Consider the following 23,536-nt stretch of genomic DNA (forward strand, 5'->3'; position numbering starts at 1 on the left):
GGAAGTGGTCGAGACTCGAAAAACTGGGGATTGCCAGGCTATTAGGGCGTCCCGCTGACGCGTTTGCTAATAACCTCCTCTGCTTGGCTGGACAGATGTAAGGGCGGATGGTCACCGCTGTCGTCAGCCGCCGCTTCGTAATTTTCTGGTGGCAGTCAGTCCGTGAGGTGCATCGACGTGAATGAGGACCGGGCGTGTAGGATGCCAATTTTGTTGCTGATGGAGATGAGGCGTGATGTGATTGCTTCGGTTCGTATAGGTGTCTGATGAAGGATCCAGGCCCTGGATCTGCCCTGGGCGGCATGGGCTGCCGGGCGCTCGGAAGCGGCGCCGGGGGCGGTAACAGCTGGGGGGGGGGGGGGGGGGGGGGTTTCCCGTAAAAATTGCCAAGGGGGGGGGCCCCCTGGCCCCCGGGGGCCCCCTGGAAGGAAAAAAAAGAGATCAAGCCCCGTGGTGCATGTGGAAGGTTGCTGCTGGGCTCACTGCTTCACCCCGAGGACCGCGGCCGATCCCCGCCTTAGCCCTGTGAGGTCCGGAAGGGGCCCCCCACCATCCGCAATTGACGTCACGGCACTGCTGCTTCGAGGCTAGTGCTAATCTGGGAGGTTAGTGGATATCCCATCTTTTATCAGCCAGAGACCCGGTCCTCATGCCGACCTAGACCTCTCTGATTTCGTCTCTTTCCCCGCCACCCTCGCTCGAAACTCATTCATGTGCTTATGCTGTCGTTCGTGATATCGACTTAGCTCTGAGCAGCTTTATACCGACAGAATCACCAATTCGCCAGCATGGCTTCCTCCGAAGCCGATGTGAGGCCCCAGGGACCCGAGTCACAGTCACAAGGTACGCTTCCGCAACTTCCGGATCGCTGCACGCCTGGAGCAAACCCCGCCCTCGGGCCGCATCTATTTCGACTCAGGAAGCCATGACATGTGCCCCCCCTTCACACTCATGATCATACTGACCTCTTTGTGCGTCGCGCACGACATGCAGATCTCAACAACATCATTGTCACACAGCCAAACGAGAAGAAGGACATCGACAGCACATCCGACAAGGCGAACCCAGGTGTACACTTCGCCCCCACCGTCGAGGAGATCGCTCCCGCGGCCCCGACGTCAACCATCTCGAACCCCGCCCCTGAAAACACTGATGCCATTTCAGAGGTCATGTCGGATCAGCTCAAGGAGCTGACCACATCGCTGCAAGCCACGAATCTTCAGGGCCGGCGCCTCAGCCGCTTCGCCTTTGACCCCTACTCGTTGCCCGCCTCGAGGGTACGTAGCTTGCCTTTCTTCCCCGCCCAGTTGAGCATTCTAGGCTGTTTCAGACAAGCCGTGCCACTCCATCGAGTGTCCATGATGCGACTTCACAGGAACATCACGCCGCCTGCGCTTCATCTGCGCTCACTTCTCGGCTATGTGAACATGAATACTTCATGGCTACAGAGCTTTCATGTGATTGTTCTCGGCCCATGAAACTTCTAGTACATGTCATCTAGGAGGTGTCTTACGTTGGCTTAGTTTTCTACACCCCATTGCTAACCCCAACACCTCACAGGTTCCGTCTCATGAAGACGAGTCCGCGGGCTCGACACGCTTGCCAACCCCAAGCCGAGGATCGCCCCATTTAGGTCCAGCAGTGCAGCAAATGCAGTCTCCGCCTTTGACGCCCTCGGGTACCGATGCCCTTGCCAAGGGCAAAAGCACCGCTGGCAACGACACGTCTGCTATAACGCCGCAGGCATCTACCTCACACGACGGCACATCCCCTCATTCCGCTCGAAGGGGAACAGCTCCCCGTTCAACTTCCAGCGACCAGGTTCCACAAGGCGGAGACCATGGCGATGATACACATCATAGGTCTCATCGTCGCGGTCTATTCGATATCGGACCTGGAGGATCGACGCCCGTCTCGCGAGAATCTAGTCCTTCTCGCGCTTCACAGTTCTACTCGAAACCCTTGACGCCTCAAGGAGATGCGAATGATCCATATGCCGCCAACAAGCGTCAGCCGCTGAACAAGTTTACTGATCGAAACAACGTCGAGTCGAGGTTCCAGTTCAGTAAAAGGAAGCCTGGGCAACACTCTCCTTCGAACTCAACCACTAGTCTCGTAAACAACGACAAACGTCACTCGACACTCTTTGGTGGCCGCCGGCACCATCGAGAAGAGATACAGGACAGTGATTCGGCCAGCATGCATGCTAAGCAGGGTTCTTTCGCGGATCTGAAGCGGTTTTTCAAAAAAGGCAACCACCACAAGGCCAAGAGAGACCCTTCGCAGACAAGCCAGAGCTCAGGTACTCGGACGCCCCCAGCCTCGCGGTCCGGACCACAACGACAGCCGTTTGGCGATGACCATGGCTTGATATCAAAGTATGGAAAGCTGGGCAAGGTTCTCGGTTCCGGAGCTGGCGGTAAAGTCAGGCTTATGAAGCGCCACGACGATGGAGTTGTGTTCGCGGTGAAGGAGTTCCGGGAGCGTTATGGGTACGAAACGCAGAAAGAATATGTTAAGCGATTGACGGCAGAATTCTGTGTCGGGTCGACGCTCCACCACGGCAACATCATTGAGACGCTCGACATTTTGCAAGAGAAGGAGCGTTGGTACCAAGTGATGGAGTATGCTCCTTACGACCTCTTCGCCATTGTCATGACGGGCAAGATGAGCCGCGCCGAAATCACCTGCTGCTTCTTGCAAATTCTGAATGGCGTCACGTACCTCCACAGCTCGGGTCTGGCGCATCGCGACCTCAAATTAGACAACGTTGTCGTTAGCGACAAGGGCATCATGAAGATTATCGATTTTGGCAGCTCTCACGTCTTCAAATACCCATTCGAGAGCAGTATCATCAAAGCTACTGGTAGGTCAGCCCTTTGTCGCACTTTGAAGGTTTGAAACGCTGACATTTGGCAGGAATCGTTGGATCCGACCCTTACCTGGCACCCGAGGTACTAACCGGAGGCAAGTATGACGCAGAGGCTGTGGACATTTGGTCACTCGCGATTATCTTCTGCTGCATGTCGCTGCGTCGATTCCCGTGGAAGGTCCCAAAAATGACGGACAATTCATTCAAGCTCTTTGCTGCCGAGCCCACGCCTGGACACGACCCTAAGAAGCTCGTCCTGCCATCGCGGTCCATGAACGACCTGTCCAACACCCCTGCACGGGACTTCTTCGGCGGCGAGGAAGAGGAGCACGAAAGGAAGCACCACCATCATCACCACCACGGTCACTCTCGCCACACATCGCGTACTGAGGGAGATGCCGCTGCGGAAGCCAACAACAATGGTGACGCACCACCATCAGAGAAGCGAGCTGCATCACCTGAGCCTGCCAAGTCGGAGACCGCGCCAAAGCCGGTCACGATCCGAGGCCCGTGGCGCGTGCTGCGTGTCCTTCCCAGGGAGAGCCGGCACGTCATCAGCCGCATGCTCCAGGTTGACCCTAAGGAGCGAGCCAAGATGGAGGAGATATTGAAAGATCCTTGGATCGGTAATAGTGACATTTGCCAGCAGTTTGGACCTGGCGGCGAGGTCAAGCTGGCTGAAGGCCATACACACATTCTAGAGTTTCCTCAGCCGCAACCCGGGAACTAGGGTGGTTCCGACACCCAGGACGAAGGGTATGGGAAGAGAAGTTAATGGGGATATTGGTGGGGGCGTTCGGTTGTATTCGACTCATACCAGGTTTCGGCGGCGGGTTACATTGTCAGTCAAGCGCAGAAGATACGGGGTATAGAATCCGGAGGAATTTGGTAGAGCGAACGACAGTTATTTGTGTTTGAGAAGAACTGGGACTGCGGGTTGTGATAGATATGTAGATTCAATGGCTTGAAATGACAGGCCGTGAATCTTGACGAGGCTCTGACCAGCTGCTGTTTGTTAAGGGGAACTCCATACGTCCGAGAAAGGGGCATGGGCACGGTGCGCGAGTCGCCATCGTGGTTTATAGCTGCACTGTGCTACGATGTCGGACCTCGGAAAAAGCGAGGGGCCGCTTGGACCCAAAAAATTGTTGCTGGGCAAATGGGGGATTCTGGAAGCTCTTGGAACTGAATAGCTTCAGACCAAAGAACTGTCCTTGACACAACAACACCTTAAACCACATCATCAACATCCTTTGTCACCGCATCCCACGCCCTCTCTCCTCGTAGAACAGCTCAAATACCGTTACAATGGTACGTCATTCTCCATCTTGCGTTTGGTGCACTTCAATGGCTTTCGACAATCGTTCGACAATTGCGCTCCGCTCTTCAAGCCACTACTCTACAGATGACAATGCGCCATACGACCAACAGCAACAGGATCGCAAGCTAACGTATTGATCACCTCCCCCAGGCCACCTCTATCCGCTCCATCCGCTCTCTCGCTCCTCTCCTCGACCGCGTCCTGATTCAGCGCGTCAAGGCCGAGACCAAGACCGCCAGCGGTATCTTCCTGCCTGAGTCCAGCGTCAAGGAGCTGAACGAGGGCAAGGTTCTCGCCGTCGGCCCCGGTGCCCTCGACAAGAACGGCCAGCGTTTGCCCATGGGTGTCAACTCTGGTGATCGTGTCCTGATTCCCCAGGTATGTATCGCCATCTGCTAAGGGGCCAACACTAGGCCCCTTAAGTTCGGAGCTGTTGTGACTGACTCGTTTTGCAGTTCGGCGGTTCCCCCGTCAAGGTCGGTGATGAGGAGTTCCACCTGTTCCGGGACAGCGAGTGAGTTAATCTGGCCCCTTCCGTTCTCGGGTGCACAGTGGCGCGTTGCGTTCTATGATACGCTTTAGAAGACTGACACAGCTCTAGGATCCTGGCGAAGATCAACGAGTAAACGATACCCCTTCACTACGAAAAGCCCTAGCAAAGACAAATGTAAAACACGGTGTACCAAAAGATGGAAACGATTTTCGGGGGCGGACATTTCGGCTTTGGCATAGAATTCCCGGTGTATTGTAATGTACGGCGCGTGGCGTGCAGCCGCGAAGTAGTCTTCCCGGGTGGACTGGTCGTCAGCCCGACCTCGCCAATCGAAGTTAACTCTGCTCACTTCTTTTATTTACACCTACCATATCGATGAAGCTGGTGTTTTTTGTTCCGAGGAGTGGGAAGTCCGTAGGTGATTGTTTCACAGCCTAGCACTCTTTTGAGAGCCAAAGGTGTGCTCACAAATCGATCACCCGTGGCGGCCCTGCGCAGGTTGGAGCTCAGGAAAAAAGAAAAAAAGCGTCGACGGCTGCCAGCGCAGAGACGGCAACCATTCAGCCTCTCTTGCCACTTGCTTCAAGTACAGCGGACAGAATCAGGGGCGCGCGGTTGCTTGCAGGACACCCGACAGCCACATGCTCGGGGTCACCCAATCGGGTTTTCTTGACAGAAGTCGTGCCTCCTAGATGATCGTCGCCTGTTAATTGGCCCTCCGTACTTTTCCTTTCGCCGAGCAAGCGGCCATGCTTGTGACTCCCAGCCTTGTCTCGAAGGAGGGGGCGCGTCTGGCGCCAAGGTTGGCTGCCGTGACTGCAGGCGATACGTCGCGAGAAAGGTTCCCTTGCTTTGTTGAGTTGAAAGCACCCGTCGGCTTCGTGCCTTAGCTCGACCGGAGTAAGGCATCGTGCCGTCTGACGTTTACAAGGCTTGCGGGGTAAGACTGAGGCGCGGGCTAGAGACGACGACGACGACGATCGTTCAGCAGGTCATCCATCACAATGTTAAGATTTGTGGTAAGCATCAACTCGCTGCCATTTGACCCGCTGATAGTACGCAGGCTCAGGTTGATCGCCAGCCAGAGGCCGTTCATCGCCCCCTGAGCGAGGCCGTCATCCCTCCACCTCAGTGTTGGATGAGCGCCCTCGAATGACAAAGTAAGTCGAGTTGCTACGAGACGAAATCGCTCGTTTCATCCTGTCTTGCCTGATAGGATGCTAGAGTACGCCATCGGCTGCGAAGGACTACGGGAAAGGGCTGCATTTTCGGCCTGCTAAAAGGCTTGCAGACGACGGCACGACCCTTCTGCCCTTCGGCTAGAGAGCGCGCCACGAGAATGCGTGTTGCTTATGCTGCAGCCGCGGTGGCGCGAATCAATCAGGAGACGCTCATTTCAGGGGCTGCTGGATGCTATGTGCAACACATCGTGTGATGATGGGGTTGTGCTCGATCTTGTTCAAATGGCCTGTCGGCAGATTATCCTCATGTTTGAACCCGAGGGCACTGTATATAAAAGTTGGTCCATGATCGCTAACAATGACTTTGATCTGTTTCTCCTCATCCTCTTTCGACCTCTAGGTCTTCGGCAACTGTCATTTCACTCATCCATCTTCGCCGCTATTCTTTCCAAGCCTCGGGCTTTTGGATTCTTTCATTCATTTACTCTTCTATTACTTTGCCCGGCAGAACACTGTTGAACAGTGTACAACTACTTTTGTCGCCCTCTTCCCTTGCTACTTCTTATCATCGTACCTTGCACGTAGCACGCTGTTCCACGCCAATCTGATTTGTACAAAGATATCACCATGAACATGAAGGCCGCCGTGGTGCTCGCCCTGGGGGTCTCGGCAGCTCCCTTGGCGACTGCGCATACCCTTCTCTCGAAGCTCTACATTGACGAGGTCTCTCAGGGTGATGGAACTTGTCTTCGGATGCCCGAGGACGGTAGCAAGACCACTTCTCCAGTTGACGGCCTCGAGAGTGATGATATGGCTTGCGGTACGATGCATTTCCTGCTATATCTCCAACCATTTCGACGCAGTGCTAACTACCTATGCTAGGCGCAAACGGTGATACACCGGCAGCATTCGTCTGTCCCGCTCCCGCTGGCGCGACACTGACCTTTGAGTTCCGCACCTGGCCCGACGCAAGTAACCCTGGAGCCATCGATCCGTCCCATGTTGGGCCCTGTTCCATCTACGTCAAGAAGGTGGATGACCCCCTGAACGATCCAGCTTCAGGAGCCGGCTGGGTAAAGCTATGGCACGAGGGCTACAATGAGGATACTGGCAAATGGTGCGTCGACAATCTCATTGCCAACAAGGGCCTCCTCTCCTTCGAGCTCCCCTCTGGCCTCGCCAAGGGCAACTATCTCGTTCGCTCTGAGATTCTTGCCCTGCACCAAGCGCACAGCAAGGGGGACCCTCAATACTATGTCAGCTGCGCCCAAGTACATGTAGAGGAAGGACCTCGAACCTTCGATGTGCCGGACAAGTACAAAGTCAGCATCCCTGGCCATGTCGACGGCTCGGAAAAGGGCAACACATTCGACGTCTGGGAGCCAAAGTGGCCGTACCTTATCCCTGGGCCGGAGCCGTACTCTCCCCAAGCTGACTCCTCCTCTTCATCCACTGTCTCCACATTCAAGGAATCGGCGTTTGAAGGCGCCATCCCTGGCGATTGCAAGCTCAAGAACGCCAACTGGTGTGGAAAGGCGCTAAAGCCCTACGACACGGATCTCGGATGCTGGGCGGCCGTCGAGGCCTGCTTCGCACAGGGCGACAAGTGCTTCAACCCAACGCCACCGACAGGCGTCAAGAACTGCGACTTGTGGAACGAGAAGCTGTGCAAAGTCATTCAGTCGAGGTGCGAGGACGGAGACTTTGAAGGTCCGCCGGAGGTAGAGCTCGAGGAGGTGACGAACCCGGCACCTGGCTACATCCCCAAGGCCGTGAATTCTGGTGCTGCAGACGGTTCGTATGAACCACGTGGTACTGATTTGGACGGCGAGATCTCGAAGGGAGCCGTCAAGGACGAAAGGGTGATTGGCCATGCCACGAGCGCCGCTGGAGCCGCGTCGACTCCGAAGCCCAAACTGTGGAGAAAGCGAGCCCGTCGCTGAACGTGATTCTTCTGAGAAAGAAGATGCAGTTGGCGACAGCAGCGATAACCGTGACAACAGTAGTTCCTCTGCCGAAAAGGGCATCGACGATGGTAAACCTGCGCCAAATGGTGACGGCTACGACAATGATACACGTGAAAATATTCCGACAGTTGGAACGTGTGGCGACGAGCTGTTTCACATAATTCGGCAGCAGATTCAGGGATCGTTGTTCGCGCAAAGGCCGGTGCGGTGGTCGGGAGCGCAGGTGCAGATGCGGATGTGAGCTGGGGTTTGGACCTTGCAACGAACGTGATGGAGTAAGAACAAGGTGGGCTTCATGACGGATTTCTGTTCGCGGCAAGTAAATGGTTGTCGTTCAAGGCATTGAACATGCCTATTTCAGGAGATTGATATATCCACCAAAGGAATTTGGACCAGTATTTCAAGTATCAGGTCTAGTAATATGACCACGGTTCGAGATCGAGCTTCTTCCCAAAAGCTTCTGGGCCATCCAGGAACTATCAGCCACGTGAAAGGCCTTGGTAAAAGGTCGCCAAACCCCAAGCTCCAGGATCAAGAACCTCTTGGTGTCCGCTGCCGCCAACGTAAACTGTTCGTCTAAGACTGGCCTGCATTCCCTTGGTTTCCAGAGCTGCCTCGAGCTCGGCATCAGCGGCCTGCTTGGCGTTCCCCGTCAAACCAAGCACCTCTACAAATGGGTGCAAAGCTTCGAGTAGGGTGCGATCGCCAGGACGAGCCGGTGTATTCAGACAATATGCAACTGCTCTTCTTCAGCGTGGATGTCCAACCGACCATCTCAGCGGCTGTCACCGCAGCCTTGGCCCTCTCAACGGGCATGCCAAAGTTCAATACGTCTCCAGTATAGTTCGTAACAGTGATTAAGACGTACTGCGAGATATTGACGAGTGAAGCAATGGCGGTCCGGATATGCTCTACCGAAGGGCTGGCGAAGATTGTGCCAGTGACAGCAGTAGTCAGCATGCCTCGCCGACCATGCCGGAAAAGGAGGATTCATGGCCTGAACCGCCGCCAGAGACGATCGATACTTGCGGACCAGCATGAGGCAAGGTACGACGATATGCAGCTTTGTGCTCTACGTCGAGGGCAACGGAAGGCTTCGTAATGGTCAGGCTTCGAAGAGAGGTAGCAACGAGATGTGCTGGGTCGTTAATGAAGTGCTTGGCATATTGATAGATAGAGAGAGAGAGAGCTGGCTTGTGGATATAAGGGGAAAGTAGAAGCAGGGTTGGAGCGTGCTATGCTGAGCTCACTTATCAGACACTGTTGGGTTGAGAGCCCAGCCTGCCCCTTTTATCCCCCACTTGGAAGAATCCATGGCGCGACAAGCGTTCGAAACGCGGAGTCTTTGAGACCGGATATTGTTTGCGAAGGGGGTTTGGACCGTCTGCTGGAAGTCGCAGTCAGATCATCGCGCTCGTGAGCCACGATCATGATCGCAGACAGTTGAGAGCGCGAGCAAGATCCTGGGCGGTGATGGAGCTTCGGACACCGAGGACTGCGACGAATGCTAGCAATTGCTAGTCGATACTCCATCACCAGTGCGTCACATCTTCTGTCACAGGTTTTACGAAGCTAACCATGGATGGCGCTAGAGAAAGCTCGCAGCGAGTTTCAAGATCAGTTGCTTGAAGAGGTGGTTCAGCTTGATGAGCGACGGATCCTGTCCCGTATTCGTCCTGCCTAGTTACCCAAGGCTTCCCATATCAGAGGAGTACAGCTAATTCACGGAGATCGAATCGTTCGGACCTTGAACGCAATCCGAAAGCAATACAATCGCTTCCCACAAGTTGATCTCCTTCTCAAGGAGGCTCAGGAACTTGTTGTCCTGTTGTCTCTGTTGAAGCACAGAACGGATAGAAGCGATAGGCACAATGTCATCAAGACTGTTGTTCGCCAATGCGCCGTAGTAGCACGCTTTGGAGGCAATAAATCCGTTGAAGACTATCTCAAGGCCCTGGAACTCCCGTCAAGGATAGCAGAGGCTCCAGAGATCCGCCAAGTCGATAGACTTGCTCGATGTCGGCTCTTTTGTCAAGATCTTGTCCGAATCGCAAGGAGACTATACAGCGCTGTTCAGCCAGATTCGGATTGTACCATTGGAAGCCTTCAAAGGATTGGACCGTCCCGGTCTTCATCAACAGTGCTTCGTCCATGCGGAGATGCAGCAAATCATCCACTACGAGCGCCATCCTTATCGGCCATCCCTCAAGCCATCGGTTGTTTTACGTCATGTTCATTATCAAGCAAGGAATCTATCACGTGTTAAGCTCTCCCTAGACCTTCGGCAGGATAGTCTGACGGATCCAAGTCCAGTGCGTATCAATAGACTGCAGTTGAGCTGTAATCCACCGGTCGTCGGATTGAGGTTGCTATTAGGTAAGAAGCTGTACCGCGATGATGCCCACGGAGAAGATTTCGCAGCTGCTATTGTAGCGTAGGGGTCGTTTGAGAAACTCGGGAGCCATGTACATGGGTGTTTCGGTGAAGGTGTCCAAGTAATCCCCAGGGTGCTTTTTCGCAGTTTCGAAATCCGCTAATTTGGTAATTAGTCGTGTTTTGTCTTTAACTTTTATGTCTTGTATGAGAATGTTAGCTGGCTTCATATCTCGATGGGTGATGTTATTAGCGTGCATGTGTGCCAATGCGCTGCAAACTTGGAGGAGAATAATAGGGGCATCTGGGCCGTTAATGACCCCCGGGATCCAATATCCTAGGAATATACTCCATGATCATCCACGGAGACTGGTGATCATTCTCAGGCAACACCAGGTCCAGTTGATGTCTGGCCTTTTCTTGGCCTCCCAGCCATGATGTCGATGTGCCGGCTTCGTCACGAGGAGGCTCGAAATCGTATCGAGAGTTCTCCGACAGCGAAAGAAGGCTGTTGCCGCTTAGAGCACTGTCGGCGAATTTAAAGTTACCGAGAAAGAGAACCACGCGGTCGAGGGATGAGGTGTATTCGACAGTCATGACGATGTGATATTGCGTCAACGAGCTTGGACTTTGGGCCGACGGGGAGGGAAGTGCTCGTCCTTTAATGATGTTCATTCGCCGAGGCGATACAGCCAAGAACTGCCGACTAACCACCTAGCGCGGCCGTTGAGCGCTGCGGCGGTAAACGCCCATTGCGCCGCAGTGCTGGTCGGGGTTTGGATCTTGTCCGATTGGATACCCGATCAGCGGTTAGAGATGCGGCGCCTCGCGGTGGCAGCTGTCCAGGCAGCTTCTTTGAAATACGTCTCGGTCGTCTCGAAAATTGTCTTGTCCGCCAACTTGTTTCCAGTCGTGTCGAGGTGTCGTCGTATTGCGTAGCTTCGATTAACCAATATTGCTGATTGTCAATCCCGACTTGTCGACGTGATTCAATCTCGGGTAGTGATAACCCAAGCGATGTGAGAAGGCTCCGGAGTCCGGTTACCAACTTTTTCCAGTCTTTGACGTTGTCGTTGGCATCCAAGTTGGCGTTCAACAGATCCTGCAACCACGAGCCCTCACACATCCAATACGACAACATCTGGATCTGCTGTCGACAATGGATGGCTTCCTTGGGCGGCAGCTTTGCTCGACTTAGCTCGCAGCGGTATTTGTGCCCCTCCTGTCGGCTGTCGTCGAAATCTGCTTCCGGAGTGGCTTCAGCTTGATTTTGCATACAATCGTAAAGTGAGGCCTCGAGCAAATCGGCAGAAGGGGTAAAATCTGGCCGTGTTGGTCGCGCATTGACTGGTGTCGGTGGCGAGTTCATGGTCGTGCGGATGTTCGGGGGAGAGGTGGGCGGCGGTGAATCATCGAGGAATTTGAATGGTAAGGGCCCGTTCGTTGGATTTGTCGGGTGGATGATACCGAAAGTGTTGGACTGGGTTCGAATTGGATAGTCGTGACAGGGCACGGTGTCGCGATGTTGACGCTGGGGAAGAAAGCTCGATATGATCCAGGTAACCTTACATAAGCAAGCGCCCTTCCCCTTGAGCCCAAAGGCCATGGCGCCCTGGGAGGTCATAATCTGATTTATGTTCCCGACCCTTGCCTTTCCGCATCTCTTCACATGATAGCCTGTGTGCCTAACATGAACAAAGCTCGATCCAGGTCCCGCGTAAGCGCATCTTGACATCTCGTTACTTTGTGCCTGTTCTGAACGTGATGGCATCGTGCGTCGGTCCTTGGCCGATGAGTGCTATTTTCTGTAGTGCTCGCTCGTCGCCCAAAGTGGCGTTGTGCATCCAATTGCAGTCTGTTATGGCACACTTGAGATCATCGCAAGCATAATTCTCCATCTATCTACACTCGAATGGACCGAGAGTTGACTCCGTATTCAGGAATCAGACCAAAGGCATACTACTTTACGTACATATCCCCAATGGTCTTCGATGTGGATCGCATGGTGGTCGGCGCCGATGCGGCCCCTGCACTCCACTCGCCATCGGCCCCGCCGTCCGCCTTGGAGACTCAATCACAAAACTGCGAACTTCGGCGCTAAATCGGCGGAGACCCGTGACGCAAGCCCAACAAAGGCTGCTAAAATTGGACCGTTGTAGCGGTTCAGGGTCTAGTGTGCAACTGTTCAGCAAAACCTCGCATGCGTTGTTTCCGCTGTCGGAAGCTGCCGACAAACCGGCCACCATTTCCACTTTGTGACCTCAAACTTGCTCATACCAATACGTTGACAACGACGAAAAACAGAAGACGCCCGACGACGGCCTCCATCGTCTATCGACGGCTTTTGCCTCCACATAGTTCCCATCTCTGCCGCCAACCAAACTGGGCACACCGCATTCCCCGCCAAGCAGGCTATGACCTTATGCGTCGCACCCCTGATCACGAGGAACCCTTTTGCCGCAGCCCTCCGCACGACCTCCAATCGATCCGACGACAATCTCCGTATCGCTGGCGCTGCGAGTACGCACCACCGACCACTCAGCCCGAGTCAACGTCCACTTCTGCCCCACACCACCCCAGTGTCGACGACCATTGGATCATCCAGTCTCTCCGAGCCCTTCCGCCCACGTCGAATTGTCGGGTCGCCCAGGTCGCTCGTTTTCCCCAGCCAGCGGCGAGTGTGAAAGCAAAGGACAGTCGACGGTCCTCATCTGCCCCCGCTTCCCAGCCAAGACTCATTCATCACCGCTATCGTTCCATAGCCATTTGATCAACCTTTGAACCAAACAAGCCCCCCCAACATCTACTTCATCTTCCCAACCATGGCCATCGACATCATCAACCAGATCCACTCGGCCTTCGGGTACGGCTCCTCCAAGGCCGATGCAAACAAGTTCGATCGTCTTGTGCAGGCGTTGAAAACAGCCCTTGGGCCGTCGTCGGGTCTCGACTCGGACGACATCGACGTCGACTACTTGGCCGCTCTGATGCGAGACTACATCTCGTCTGAGGAGGATTGGGCCAAGTACGCCTTCGCCGACGCATCAAGGGGATACACCAGAAACCTCGTCGATGATGGCAACGGCAAGAGCAACCTCGTAAGTCCTAGACCGATAGTCGTAAAAACCACGTCGGGATCGAATAGCATCTAACCCCCAAGGACAGCTCGTCCTTGTCTGGTCGCCAGGCAAGGGCAGTCCCATCCATGACCATGGCAATGCCCACTGCCTGATGAAGATCCTCAAGGGAGACTTGACCGAAACCCGATATGCCGTCCCCGAGAATGGTGATCAAGACAAACCCATGCAGGTTGTGTCTGAAAGAACGCACAAGGAAGATGACTGCGCCTACATGGCGGACGAGCTTGGTGTCCATCGTGTGTGGAACAAGGGCAGCGACTTCGCTGTGTCCCTTCACCGTGCGTGACTTCCTCCCCCCTCTTCCATCGCTTGACATTGCGGCATCGACTTGACTGACAACTGGGACTACCAGTGTACACACCACCTAATGTCGCCAAGGGAGGTTGCAATGTCTTCAACCCAGAGACGGGCAAGCGTAGCCACGTACCCAAATGTGGCTACTACTCGGCACATGGTCGTCGCCTGCCGAGTCCGTGAGCCATAACGTGACGTGATCGATAAGGACGGCGTTTGGATTCGAATTTGAATATTGATAAGGCGTGCTGGGGAGTTCTACTTGGCAAACCGCCATGATCTGAGAGATGGCTGCGTGCAATGGAATTTCGTTTCGTGTCGGCATTGATGGCGCAGGACGTCGTGACCGTGGCAGATTGATCGGCGACTAACCGGAGTTCAACATCCTCAAGTCGTGTGACCCAATAAGGGTAAACATGAATAGCAAATATAACGAAGAATCATCCTACACAAACATTGAGAAGATGAAATGAGGTTGCAGGAAGAGAAAGCCACCAGAGAGCCGCATAGTTGCTCATTGCCCTCGTGCTGGGCCATCTTCTGGTCACGTGAAATGTCGTGATTTTGCAACCTATCTATCATTGGTCAGGATGGATCCACCCGCGATGGCGTGCTTTTCTCGGATCAAAGGGCTTGGAGACTTCATCAACAGGTGGCATCCGTTCCGCAGTTCAAGTACTCCGTTATAGGTATTGACGGCTACAGGTAGTGCTTATCAGGGCGCCATTCGATAATCTCATTCATCGCTGGCTGGCGCTACCTCACTCCTCACCCGTTACGGAACCCACCCATCACCTAAGGCACGGTACCGTGGGGAAGCCCTTTCAAGGCCCCATCGTACCTTACCTACCAGCCTTACTTCCTTGGTACCTAGGTACCTAAGTAGGTAGGTAGCTTAGAATTAGTGATCAAGTCTTGATAAGTGCCACCCATCTATAGCAGTTTGTTCAACCAGTTGCCCATTCAACTAGGTGCGCCTGGACGAGGAGCCATGGTCGTGCTCCAGACGAGAGCAAGTAACAAAATATCCTTCCACTTTCGTCCTCAAATCCAGGTACTCGGGGGTTCTATCATATATGATTTCCAGCACTTACTCATCTTGCAATATCTCAGGAGAAGTGTCAGCAAACTTCGGTTCTCCCATCACCCTATGTTGCTGCATTGCGAGGGGGCAACGTAGCCCACAAACCACTTGCCGTCCATCAACCCCCTTCACTCTTTTTCAACCAAGCCACCAACACCTGCTGATTCATTAGAACACCTTCAGTCCGCCAAACTTTGTGCTCAGATGAAAGTGGAGGGAGATCATTCTTCGGATCCTGCAGCATCAGAGTGGGTGGTCTTTGGATGAGCATGGTGCCAGCAAGATCTAATTCCTCACATTGACTTCCACTCCAGAACAGAACACTTGCTCGCTTATCTCTTCTGGCTAACTAGATTTTGTGCCCTCCCTTGTCTCTGTCGAACAGATGCGGTGGTTCAGATAATTTGATATCGACATGCTGCCTGTCCTCAACAGCACGAGCAAAGATGTCTATGAACCCTCCCTTTCTCCCCTGTCGCCATCTGGTACGCCAGTCGCAAATTTGTGAAGCTGCGGCCGGCCGGAGGCGATCATCGACTGCGGAACAGTCTGCCCGCCGGGCGATAAGACGGCGCCGCGGGCAAGTGGCCGAGTCCCCCTAAGCCCGCAGATCAACCCTGACCTGACTGCATCGGGCAGAAAATATGCCTCCATCTCAGCGTCACAGGTATCTCGAAGTACTCATAAGTGCACAGGGACCTGATCCTCTCGTTCCTAAAGATCATAGCCTTCTTATCGGCTCGAATATGGCGACGCCTTTACCCCACGTCAAGATAAGATTCCCGGTCTTTGAGAAACACCGAGGTCAACCCCCAGATTCTTGGCGGAGTATTGATAGGTAGGCATGCGCTGAGCATCGTTCGGATGGTAGATCTCGATAGAGGGCACAGCACATGGACCGCGGGCCAATATGCCCATGGCCTGGTGTAGATATATTGAGGTGACGCCTCGCGAAGGATACGGTAAGAGGAGAACTCATCAAGCCTGAGGAGTCAAACATCAATCGATCTACAGAAGTAGGCGCAGTCTTGTGACATTATACGTCTCACTTACCTCAAAATTACTCTTTCTTGCCCAGATTATCCTTCGTCTCATCCGTCATGTCACTCAAGATTGACGAGAAAGAAGGGGACGTGACCACCACACCAACGGCTGGGAGTTTGATTGCGGAATCGAGCAATGCTACTGATCCAGTCTTGCAAAAACGGGTCATGCTTAAGCTCGACGCAGTTGTGTTGGGATGCTTTGGAGTCATGTATCTCATGGCGAATCTGGACAGAAACAACCTGGTGAGTCGCCGGTCTCCGCAGCTGCGTATTCTGACCTTTAAGATAACTTACACGAATCTCTCGTTGTGAAGGGCAACACCAATATTATGGGGCTCCCCGAAGATCTGGGCCTCAAAGGCAATGAATTTGGTAACGCAGTAACATTATTCTTCGCGACTTATGTTGCCTTCGAGGCTCCTTGTTCGATTGCCCTCAAAGTCGTCGGACCAAAAAACCTACTGTCAGTCTGCATGCTCGGCTGGGGCGTCACTTGCCTCGGCATGGGCTTCATCACCAACGTCCAACAGCTGTACGCCTGCCGCCTGATCATTGGTGCGTTCGAAGCCGGACTGATACCTTGCATCAACGCCTACATCGGCATGGTCTATCTCCGTAATGAGATGTCCCTGCGCTCTGCCATTATGTACGGCTTCAGCGCTTTGGCGGGTGCTGTTGGGGGTCTGCTAGCCTCAGCCGTCTCCAACATCAACGCAGGCGGCCTGCCCTCTTGGTCCTGGCTATTTATCATCGAAGGCATCATCACCATTGCCTGCGTTCCTGTTCTCTATACCATTTTCCCCAAGGATCCACGGACCGTCTGGTTCTTGAACGAACAGGAGCGCGAAGTCATGCGACTTCGTCTCGAACTGAACCCTCACCTCTCTCTCGAGGACAAGTTCTCATGGGCCAAAGTGTTCAGCGCTTTCAAAGACCCGAAACTATACCTGCACGCCGTCCTCGAGTTCTGCGTCAGTCTTTCGCTCTTCAGTTTCATGACCTTCTTGCCTGCCGTCATAAGAGGATTGGGGTACGCTAGTGTCAAGGCCCAGCTACTCACGGTGCCGGTCTACCTCTGGGCCACCGTCGCTTATATCGGTATTGCCTTGGCGTCTGACCGTATAGGGCTGCGTAGCCCCTTCATCATCGGCGCTTGTGTGGCGCTCATCACTGGGTACACGATGATGCTCGCGAGCACGACCATAGGAGTCCGCCTCGCGGCAGTGTTTTGCCTCGGAACAGGCGTCTACGCAACGGTAAGCCATGTCAACAAAAGTGATCTTATGGCCGGTTCACTAATGTTTCTTTTGACAGTGTGGCCTCTGCATTGTGTGGCTAAATAGCAATTTCGCGGGGCACTTCAAGCGTGCTACGGCGCTCGGCATCGTGTACAGCGTGGGGAACAGCTCAGGCATCGTTGTTGGCCAAATCTTCACCACTTCGAGCGCGCCACGGTATCTCAAAGGCGTGCGCATCAACACGGCTTTCGCTTCATTTGGGATCGTGCTTGTCGTTCTGCACGTCTTGGCACTGCGGCATGTGAATGCGAAGCGTAGGGAGAGGTTGGCGACGAGGCTTCCCATGGTTACGGAACAGCCCAACGTGGGCTTTAGTGACTATGACGACACTTTTCGGTACAACTTGTAGGCGCACTTGGGGTCGGTGGTGGTTCATGAAGCTAGAATTCAGCATCATGAGATGCAGGATATTTTGGTTGACTTGTGGTCTGGCATGAAGTATCAAGGCGATTTTGGAGAGTGTCTGAATGGAATGGATGATGAATCTGTGCTCTTCGTCCTCGCACCAACTGACCCTTTCACACCACAGCACGCAGTTGTACATTGCTTGAGAGAATTGCCGACTAAACGATAGCAACAGAGATACTTGACTCTTGGGTGGACTGCAGTGCAAGTTGGACTTCGCCCATTCGATATCAAGCAGTGTGACCCATCGTCATGCGACGGCCGCCGAAGCAAAGTGTGTGCCCTGATCAGAGTATCAATGCAGTCTCTGGACAGTTCCGTCCAGCGGGCCATATATCTCTTTCAATGGGCCTTCTTGTCTGGGTAAACCGTTGACGAAGGGCAAATACGAGAAGGGATCTGATAGATAGCTTCGTGTTCCGAGCCCTCGGAACGTTCCGATGCCAGCTCTGTTCACATCATCCCTCAGTATACCGCTAAAGCCACAGCATTCATGCGTTACATAGCGTGAGTCGGGAAACACTTTGGGTTTGTCATTCACAATTGACGTGTAGTATCCAAGGTTGGGTTGATGTGCCTACGTCATGCGCTTCACTGGTGTCGTCGGCCGGCCCGATGACCGGGATAGCGTGCAGTGCACCGGACTACCTACCTTAGGTTATCAGATCAAGCTTGGCCGCCCGTCCCGTAACCGCAACATCCCCATGCCGGAACTCGGAGATGGCGGCAAGCCAAACTGAATCATGGTGCCTAGTTTATGCCAAAGATGTGACCAGAGCAGCTAAAACAGCACCCTAGGAACCTGGGCATCGCGATGTCTCACTACCTCTGACTCGTTAAATGTCGAATTCAAAGCGTTCAAGTCGAGCTAGCCGCGCGATGTCAAGGCAACAACAGCAGGATCATCGACGTCAGGCAGGATACCCTGTTCATCATATGTTGTGGAAGTTATAAAATCACCAGAGCATTTCTGGCCTCGAGTGTTGGATACACGTGAAGCCGAACAAGCGTTATCTCCCACCCACTCTCTTCCACTACATCACATCATGCCCTCAACCCTCTCACAGCTCTGTGGTGCCCTGATAATTGGCACCCAACTTTGTTTCGCCAACACGCTCTTCAGGTTCAACTCCACTCTGGAGGTTGAGGCAAGGTCGCTGGATGAAATCCATGACGCTGCCCTTGCTGAAGACGGCGTTGTTACGCCGTGGCACGGCGGCGACGAGACGAACCAGCAAGACGCCCTCAAGCAGGCGTTTGTGGCGCGATTTCCTGGCATGACTCTCAACGTTACTGTCGACCTTTCCAAGTACCATGACGCCGCTTTCGATGACGACTGGCAAATGGAAACGTCACCGTCGACTCGATCATACTACAGACCGTCCACGACTATCCCCGCTGGGCGGACGAGGGCGCTCTGCTGAAGTACGCACCTTTGGGAGTTGACGAGATCACACCAGCCTATAAGGACTCTGTCGGCGCATCCTGGTACGGAATAGTGATATTATTTTGGTCCACCATCTACAACACCAAGAAGCTGCATCACCCTCAGGGAATGGGACGACTACCTCCAGCCAGAGCTCAAGAATAAGCTCGCGTTGACTTACCCTAACGATGACGACGCCGTTCTCTACGCCTTTGATCTCATGTAAGTCTTGCTGTGTCCCTGCCTTTCTGGGCGTTGACGCATCGGCTGACACGCAGCGCAGCCTCCAACGCTACGGAGTCGCTTGGTTCGACGCCCTGCTCGCCCAGAACCCTCGCTGGGTCCGCGGCACGGCGACGCCAAACACGATCCTCTCAGCCGCCAACACGACGCAGGCCGCCACGTTCACGTCATCCATCGGATACCAGGCGCCGACAGGCATCAACATTACGCTTCCCGAGCAGGGCTTCTTCGTGTCCTGGCCCCAGACGGCCGCGATCCCCAAGGATGCGCCTCACCCCGAGGGCGCGAAGCTGCTGCACAGCTACATCTTGTCGCCCGAGTACCAGCAGCTGCAGGGCTGGTCGGTGCGACGCGACGTGCCTCTGCCGGACGGCTTTCCCTGGGGCGCGCTCGAGACGCTCAACTCGACCAACACGGCCGCCTTCATGGACTGGATGATGGACAGAGAGGAGGTCGGGAGGTTGAGGGACTGGGTCGAGAGACGGATCGGCACGGCGCAGGGACTCAGCCCTCTCGTAACCATGCCTGGAGCCCGTTCGCCTTCAAGGTGGAAGCCTTTTGCTATTGAGAATGAGCAAGTTGTTGGTGCTGCTTTGTCTTCTTGCGCTGTGTACTGTCCTGCTGAACTATTTTCAAGGAGTGGTGCAGCAAACCAAGATTGGCAGGCAGAGCATGCAGGTCATATTTGTACAGTATTCAGGGTCTTAGTGGGCCTCATTGGGCCTCATTGGGCCTAGACCTGCAGCTGCAGGGGAAGGTAGCACCCGGAGCCCGGCATCTGTCACCTGGCAGGTACGCCAAACTGCCGGACCCGTAACCCCGTAGCCCTGTATGGGAAAATGACCTTGACACGAACCAACGCGTCTTGCTTCGTGGCCTGGGCTTCCAATGCCCATCTGATTCCCCTTCACCCATGTTAGCCTCGTCTCATATCTTTCATTCTTCACTACTAGAATTCAATTCTAGAATAAGCTCTACAGCCCACACTATTGCATCTTTCAGATCCATAGGCTGGGTCGACAGTCCTACAACCCCCCCGTCTGTTCCCCCAGCATGTCAGTTCCAAAGAGGTCTCACGACGTCATCGACCTCACAGACGATGCCGACGAAGGCGGTGGTAGGAACGAAACCTTCTCAGGAGCGCCTCAACGCAAGAGACATGCTCCGTCATCACACCCCTCGCAGAGCTCACCAAGTCGAGGACGCAAACCTTCATCCCAGCCGAGCTTGAGCCAAAGACACAACGCCACTTCTACGTCTCAGTCATCCTGGAGTCCACAGGTGTCCCAACATTGGGCACCCCAGAATGGCAGGGTCTATGCATCATCGTCTCAGCCCATCGCGGATGACGTCGAGGTCATTGACCTCACGCAGTCCAATGATGAACCGCCCATGGAATTTTACGGATCATTGCGTACGTTTGCCTTGACATGCTTCTCATACTGGTCTCTTGACCAGGCAATCACATCAAACTGACTCTGCGGCAGCTACCAAGGTTGTTGGTGTTCGATATTATGCTGGCAACGCCTCGGCGGGAGAGATCGTGCTGTGCAACCGAGAACCTCATAATCAGGTATGCGACTGACCTCCTAGCGCCATGCTGGACTGCCGTGTGGCTGTGGCGGCACGGAACCATGACATTGACGGGGGCAACAGTACGATTCAAATGCTCTGCAAGTGACCAATGTTTTGGGAGACCAGATTGGACACATACCGCGCAATGTGGCTGCCAAACTCGCACCTTACCTGGTGAGTCCTTGGCCGCCCCAGCTTCCGACGAAGCACAGACGGGAAGCTGCACAGCTGACGGCCATCCTAGGATCGAGGCGAGATAATACTAGAGTGCCAACTGAGCGGCGAGATGAATTTCTACGATTGTCCCATACGCCTGAGGGTCTACGGTCCAAGTGATCGTGCCGCCCGCAGAGCGCTGGAAGACCGCCTCAAAAAAGACAGGATTTTCAAGGCTGCCGAGCTCAGCTCAAGTAGGGCTGAGGCCGAGGCGAGACGTGACGGGCAAGCTCGCGGCGAAGGATTTCGCGGAGCCGGGACAGAGACGAACGCTCACCTCAAAGCGAGGGCTGACGCTGCCGAGCTGCGTATGCAGCAGGCTCTTAACGCGACGAAGTATGAACCGCCCGAGGGTGCAACCATGGTGGATCTCGTGGCAACGAGCGAGACGATTGATGTACGCAAGGGTGCGGATGCCATCAAAACCATGACCGAAGAGCAAATGGCTGCCATGCCCATGGCGGACGAGCCGGCCTTTTTGGTGTCGAAACTGCTTCCGTATCAGCTGCAAGGCTTGCACTGGATGCTTGCTCAAGAAGACCCCCAGCTCCCGAAGAAGGATTCCTCCGATTCTGTCCAACTGTGGAGATGGCACCAAAACAAGCGCGGCATGGTCAATATGGCAACGAAATTCTCCGTCGCCGGTGAGGCGAAGCTGCTGTCAGGCGGGATTGTGAGTTTTTCTTCCAGCCTGGATTTGGCGTACAAGTTGCTGACGATGGTTCTCCAAAGCTTGCCGATGACATGGGTCTCGGAAAGACATTGCAGGTGATCAGCTTGATCCTTTCGGGCACAGGCAGCGGCCCGACCCTGATCGTGGCGCCCGTGAGCGTTATGAGCAACTGGCAACAGCAATTCGATGCACACGTTCGCAAGGACAAGGCACCGAAAATTCACATCCACCACGGCTCTGCGGCCTCTGAAGAGTTGTCCGGGTACGACATTGTCATCACAAGCTACGGAAAACTCGCCAAGGAGCGTCTGGAGACGACGGATTCTGCTCGTGGACCGTTGATGAGTGTTGATTGGAGGCGAGTCGTGCTCGACGAGGGCCATATCATCCGCAACGCGAAGACTCAGGCAGCCCGGGCGGCCTGCCAGCTCAAGGCCGCGTCTCGGTGGGTGCTCACCGGCACGCCAATGTAAGTTTGTCCTCTGGTTGAAAAACCTCGAATCACAAGAGAGAACATGTGCTTACGAATCCAGCGTCAACAATCTCCAGGATCTCCAATCAATGCTGTCGTTCCTCCATATGACGGGCGGCGTCGAGCAGCCGACCATTTTCAACACGGTCATCACGCGACCCCTGACCTGGGGGCACAAGAGAGCGGAAGCCCTTCTCCAAAATATTATGCACGATTTGTGCCTTCGCCGGAGGAAGGACATGGCTTTTGTCGACCTTAAACTCCCGCCCAAGACAGAGTATGTGCATCGAATCACGTTCAGGAGTGACGAGAGCGAAAAGTACAAGGTGCTGCTGCAAGAGGCGCAGGGCGTCCTCCAGGAATACCAGAGTCAGGCCAGGACTGGCCGCGTGCCATTCCAGAGCGTCCTGGAGAAGCTGCTACGCCTGCGGCAGACATGCAATCATTGGACGCTCTGTCGTGCTCGTATAGACGACTTGCTCAAGGTCCTCGAGGGCCAAGACGTCGTGGTCCTCAACGACAAGAACAAGGCGGTCTTGCAGCAGGCGCTGCGGCTGTTCATCGAGACGCAGGAGGACTGCCCCATCTGCTTTGACACGCTCAGCGAGCCCGTCATTACGCACTGCAAGCATGTCTACTGCCGGAGGTGCATCACCAAGGTCATTGAGCTGCAGAGGAAGTGCCCCATGTGCCGACAGCCGCTGGGCGTGGATAGTCTGCTCGAGCCGGCCCCCGAGGAAGGCCAGGACGATGACGCCAATGCGTTCGACGGCGAAACCCAGAGCTCCAAGACGGAGGCACTGCTGAAGATTGTTCAGGCGACGTGCAAGGACCCCCAGTCCAAGGTTGTCATCTTCTCGCAGTGGACGTCGTTCCTCAACATCATCCAGACCCAGATCGAGGAGGCAGGGCTCAAGTGGACGCGCATCGACGGCAGCATGAAGCCCGACAAGCGCGATGCCGCCATCGCGGCGCTGTATGACGACGCCGACACGAAGGTCATGCTCGCAGTCTGGCTGTGTGCAGCGTCGGCCTCAACCTCGTCGCGGCTGACACGGTCATTCTGGCGGACAGCTGGTGGGCGCCGGCCATCGAGGACCAGGCCGTCGACCGCGTGCACCGGCTGGGCCAGAAGCGGCCGACGACGGTGTGGCGCCTTGTCATGGAGAACACAATCGAAGAGCAGGTGCTGGAGATTCAGGCGGCGAAGCGGCAGCTTATCAGCAAGGCTTTCCAGGAGAAGAGCAGGGAGAAGAAAACGAAGGAGACGCGTATGGCGGACATTGTCAAGCTATTGGGATGGCCTTCCTAGGGGCTGCAGATGGGATGTACGATATATCAAGAGCGCAGGCGGGACGTTCATGATGTACAAACTGGCTTGTCGAACGTCCTCTGGTACGTACCTTAGGTAAGAGCCTGGCATATAGGACACAAGCGTCACGTTAGCGATTCGGCCG

General features: G+C 54.6%; 8 protein-coding genes across 8 annotated transcripts; 7 read left to right on the plus strand and 1 right to left on the minus strand.

The window, feature by feature from the left end:
* Positions 1-788: 788 nt before the first annotated feature.
* Positions 789-3,875, plus strand: VDAG_00526 (nitrogen permease reactivator protein; the record flags this gene model as incomplete). The annotated part of the gene is made up of 4 exons (XM_009651903.1): positions 789-843; positions 994-1,277; positions 1,561-2,866; positions 2,920-3,875. The coding sequence occupies 4 exons, from the start codon at positions 789-791 to the stop codon at positions 3,600-3,602; spliced, it is 2,328 nt and encodes a 775-aa protein (XP_009650198.1). The 3' UTR covers positions 3,603-3,875.
* A 194-nt stretch (positions 3,876-4,069) lies between these two features.
* Positions 4,070-5,047, plus strand: VDAG_00527 (heat shock protein). The gene is made up of 4 exons (XM_009651904.1): positions 4,070-4,183; positions 4,344-4,571; positions 4,649-4,707; positions 4,795-5,047. The coding sequence occupies exons 1-4, from the start codon at positions 4,181-4,183 to the stop codon at positions 4,817-4,819; spliced, it is 315 nt and encodes a 104-aa protein (XP_009650199.1). The 5' UTR covers positions 4,070-4,180; the 3' UTR covers positions 4,820-5,047.
* A 1,447-nt stretch (positions 5,048-6,494) lies between these two features.
* VDAG_00528 (endoglucanase II) lies at positions 6,495-7,810 on the plus strand (the record flags this gene model as incomplete). Its single annotated transcript, XM_009651905.1, has 2 exons — positions 6,495-6,687; positions 6,750-7,810. 2 exons carry the CDS (start codon positions 6,495-6,497, stop codon positions 7,808-7,810), a joined length of 1,254 nt encoding a protein of 417 aa, XP_009650200.1.
* Positions 7,811-10,206: 2,396 nt separating this feature from the next.
* VDAG_00529 (protein kinase) lies at positions 10,207-11,813 on the minus strand (the record flags this gene model as incomplete). Its single annotated transcript, XM_009651906.1, has 2 exons — positions 10,207-10,367; positions 10,919-11,813. 2 exons carry the CDS (start codon positions 11,811-11,813, stop codon positions 10,207-10,209), a joined length of 1,056 nt encoding a protein of 351 aa, XP_009650201.1.
* Positions 11,814-12,493: 680 nt separating this feature from the next.
* On the plus strand, positions 12,494-14,092 carry VDAG_00530 (cysteine dioxygenase). The gene is made up of 3 exons (XM_009651907.1): positions 12,494-13,305; positions 13,373-13,625; positions 13,700-14,092. The coding sequence occupies exons 1-3, from the start codon at positions 13,030-13,032 to the stop codon at positions 13,822-13,824; spliced, it is 654 nt and encodes a 217-aa protein (XP_009650202.1). The 5' UTR covers positions 12,494-13,029; the 3' UTR covers positions 13,825-14,092.
* Positions 14,093-15,825: 1,733 nt separating this feature from the next.
* On the plus strand, positions 15,826-17,418 carry VDAG_00531 (high-affinity nicotinic acid transporter; the record flags this gene model as incomplete). Its single annotated transcript, XM_009651908.1, has 3 exons — positions 15,826-16,014; positions 16,086-17,027; positions 17,086-17,418. The coding sequence occupies 3 exons, from the start codon at positions 15,826-15,828 to the stop codon at positions 17,416-17,418; spliced, it is 1,464 nt and encodes a 487-aa protein (XP_009650203.1).
* A 1,670-nt stretch (positions 17,419-19,088) lies between these two features.
* Positions 19,089-19,880, plus strand: VDAG_00532 (acyl carrier protein; the record flags this gene model as incomplete). The annotated part of the gene is made up of 1 exon (XM_009651909.1): positions 19,089-19,880. The coding sequence occupies one exon, from the start codon at positions 19,089-19,091 to the stop codon at positions 19,878-19,880; it is 792 nt and encodes a 263-aa protein (XP_009650204.1).
* Positions 19,881-20,196: 316 nt separating this feature from the next.
* On the plus strand, positions 20,197-23,391 carry VDAG_00533 (DNA repair protein RAD16; the record flags this gene model as incomplete). Its single annotated transcript, XM_009651910.1, has 7 exons — positions 20,197-20,557; positions 20,631-20,716; positions 20,800-20,892; positions 20,963-21,607; positions 21,667-22,076; positions 22,141-23,055; positions 23,106-23,391. 7 exons carry the CDS (start codon positions 20,197-20,199, stop codon positions 23,389-23,391), a joined length of 2,796 nt encoding a protein of 931 aa, XP_009650205.1.
* Positions 23,392-23,536: the final 145 nt, after the last annotated feature.

This window comes from Verticillium dahliae, genomic scaffold, assembly GCF_000150675.1.
Source record: "Verticillium dahliae VdLs.17 supercont1.1 genomic scaffold, whole genome shotgun sequence".
Lineage (NCBI taxonomy): Eukaryota > Fungi > Ascomycota > Sordariomycetes > Glomerellales > Plectosphaerellaceae > Verticillium > Verticillium dahliae.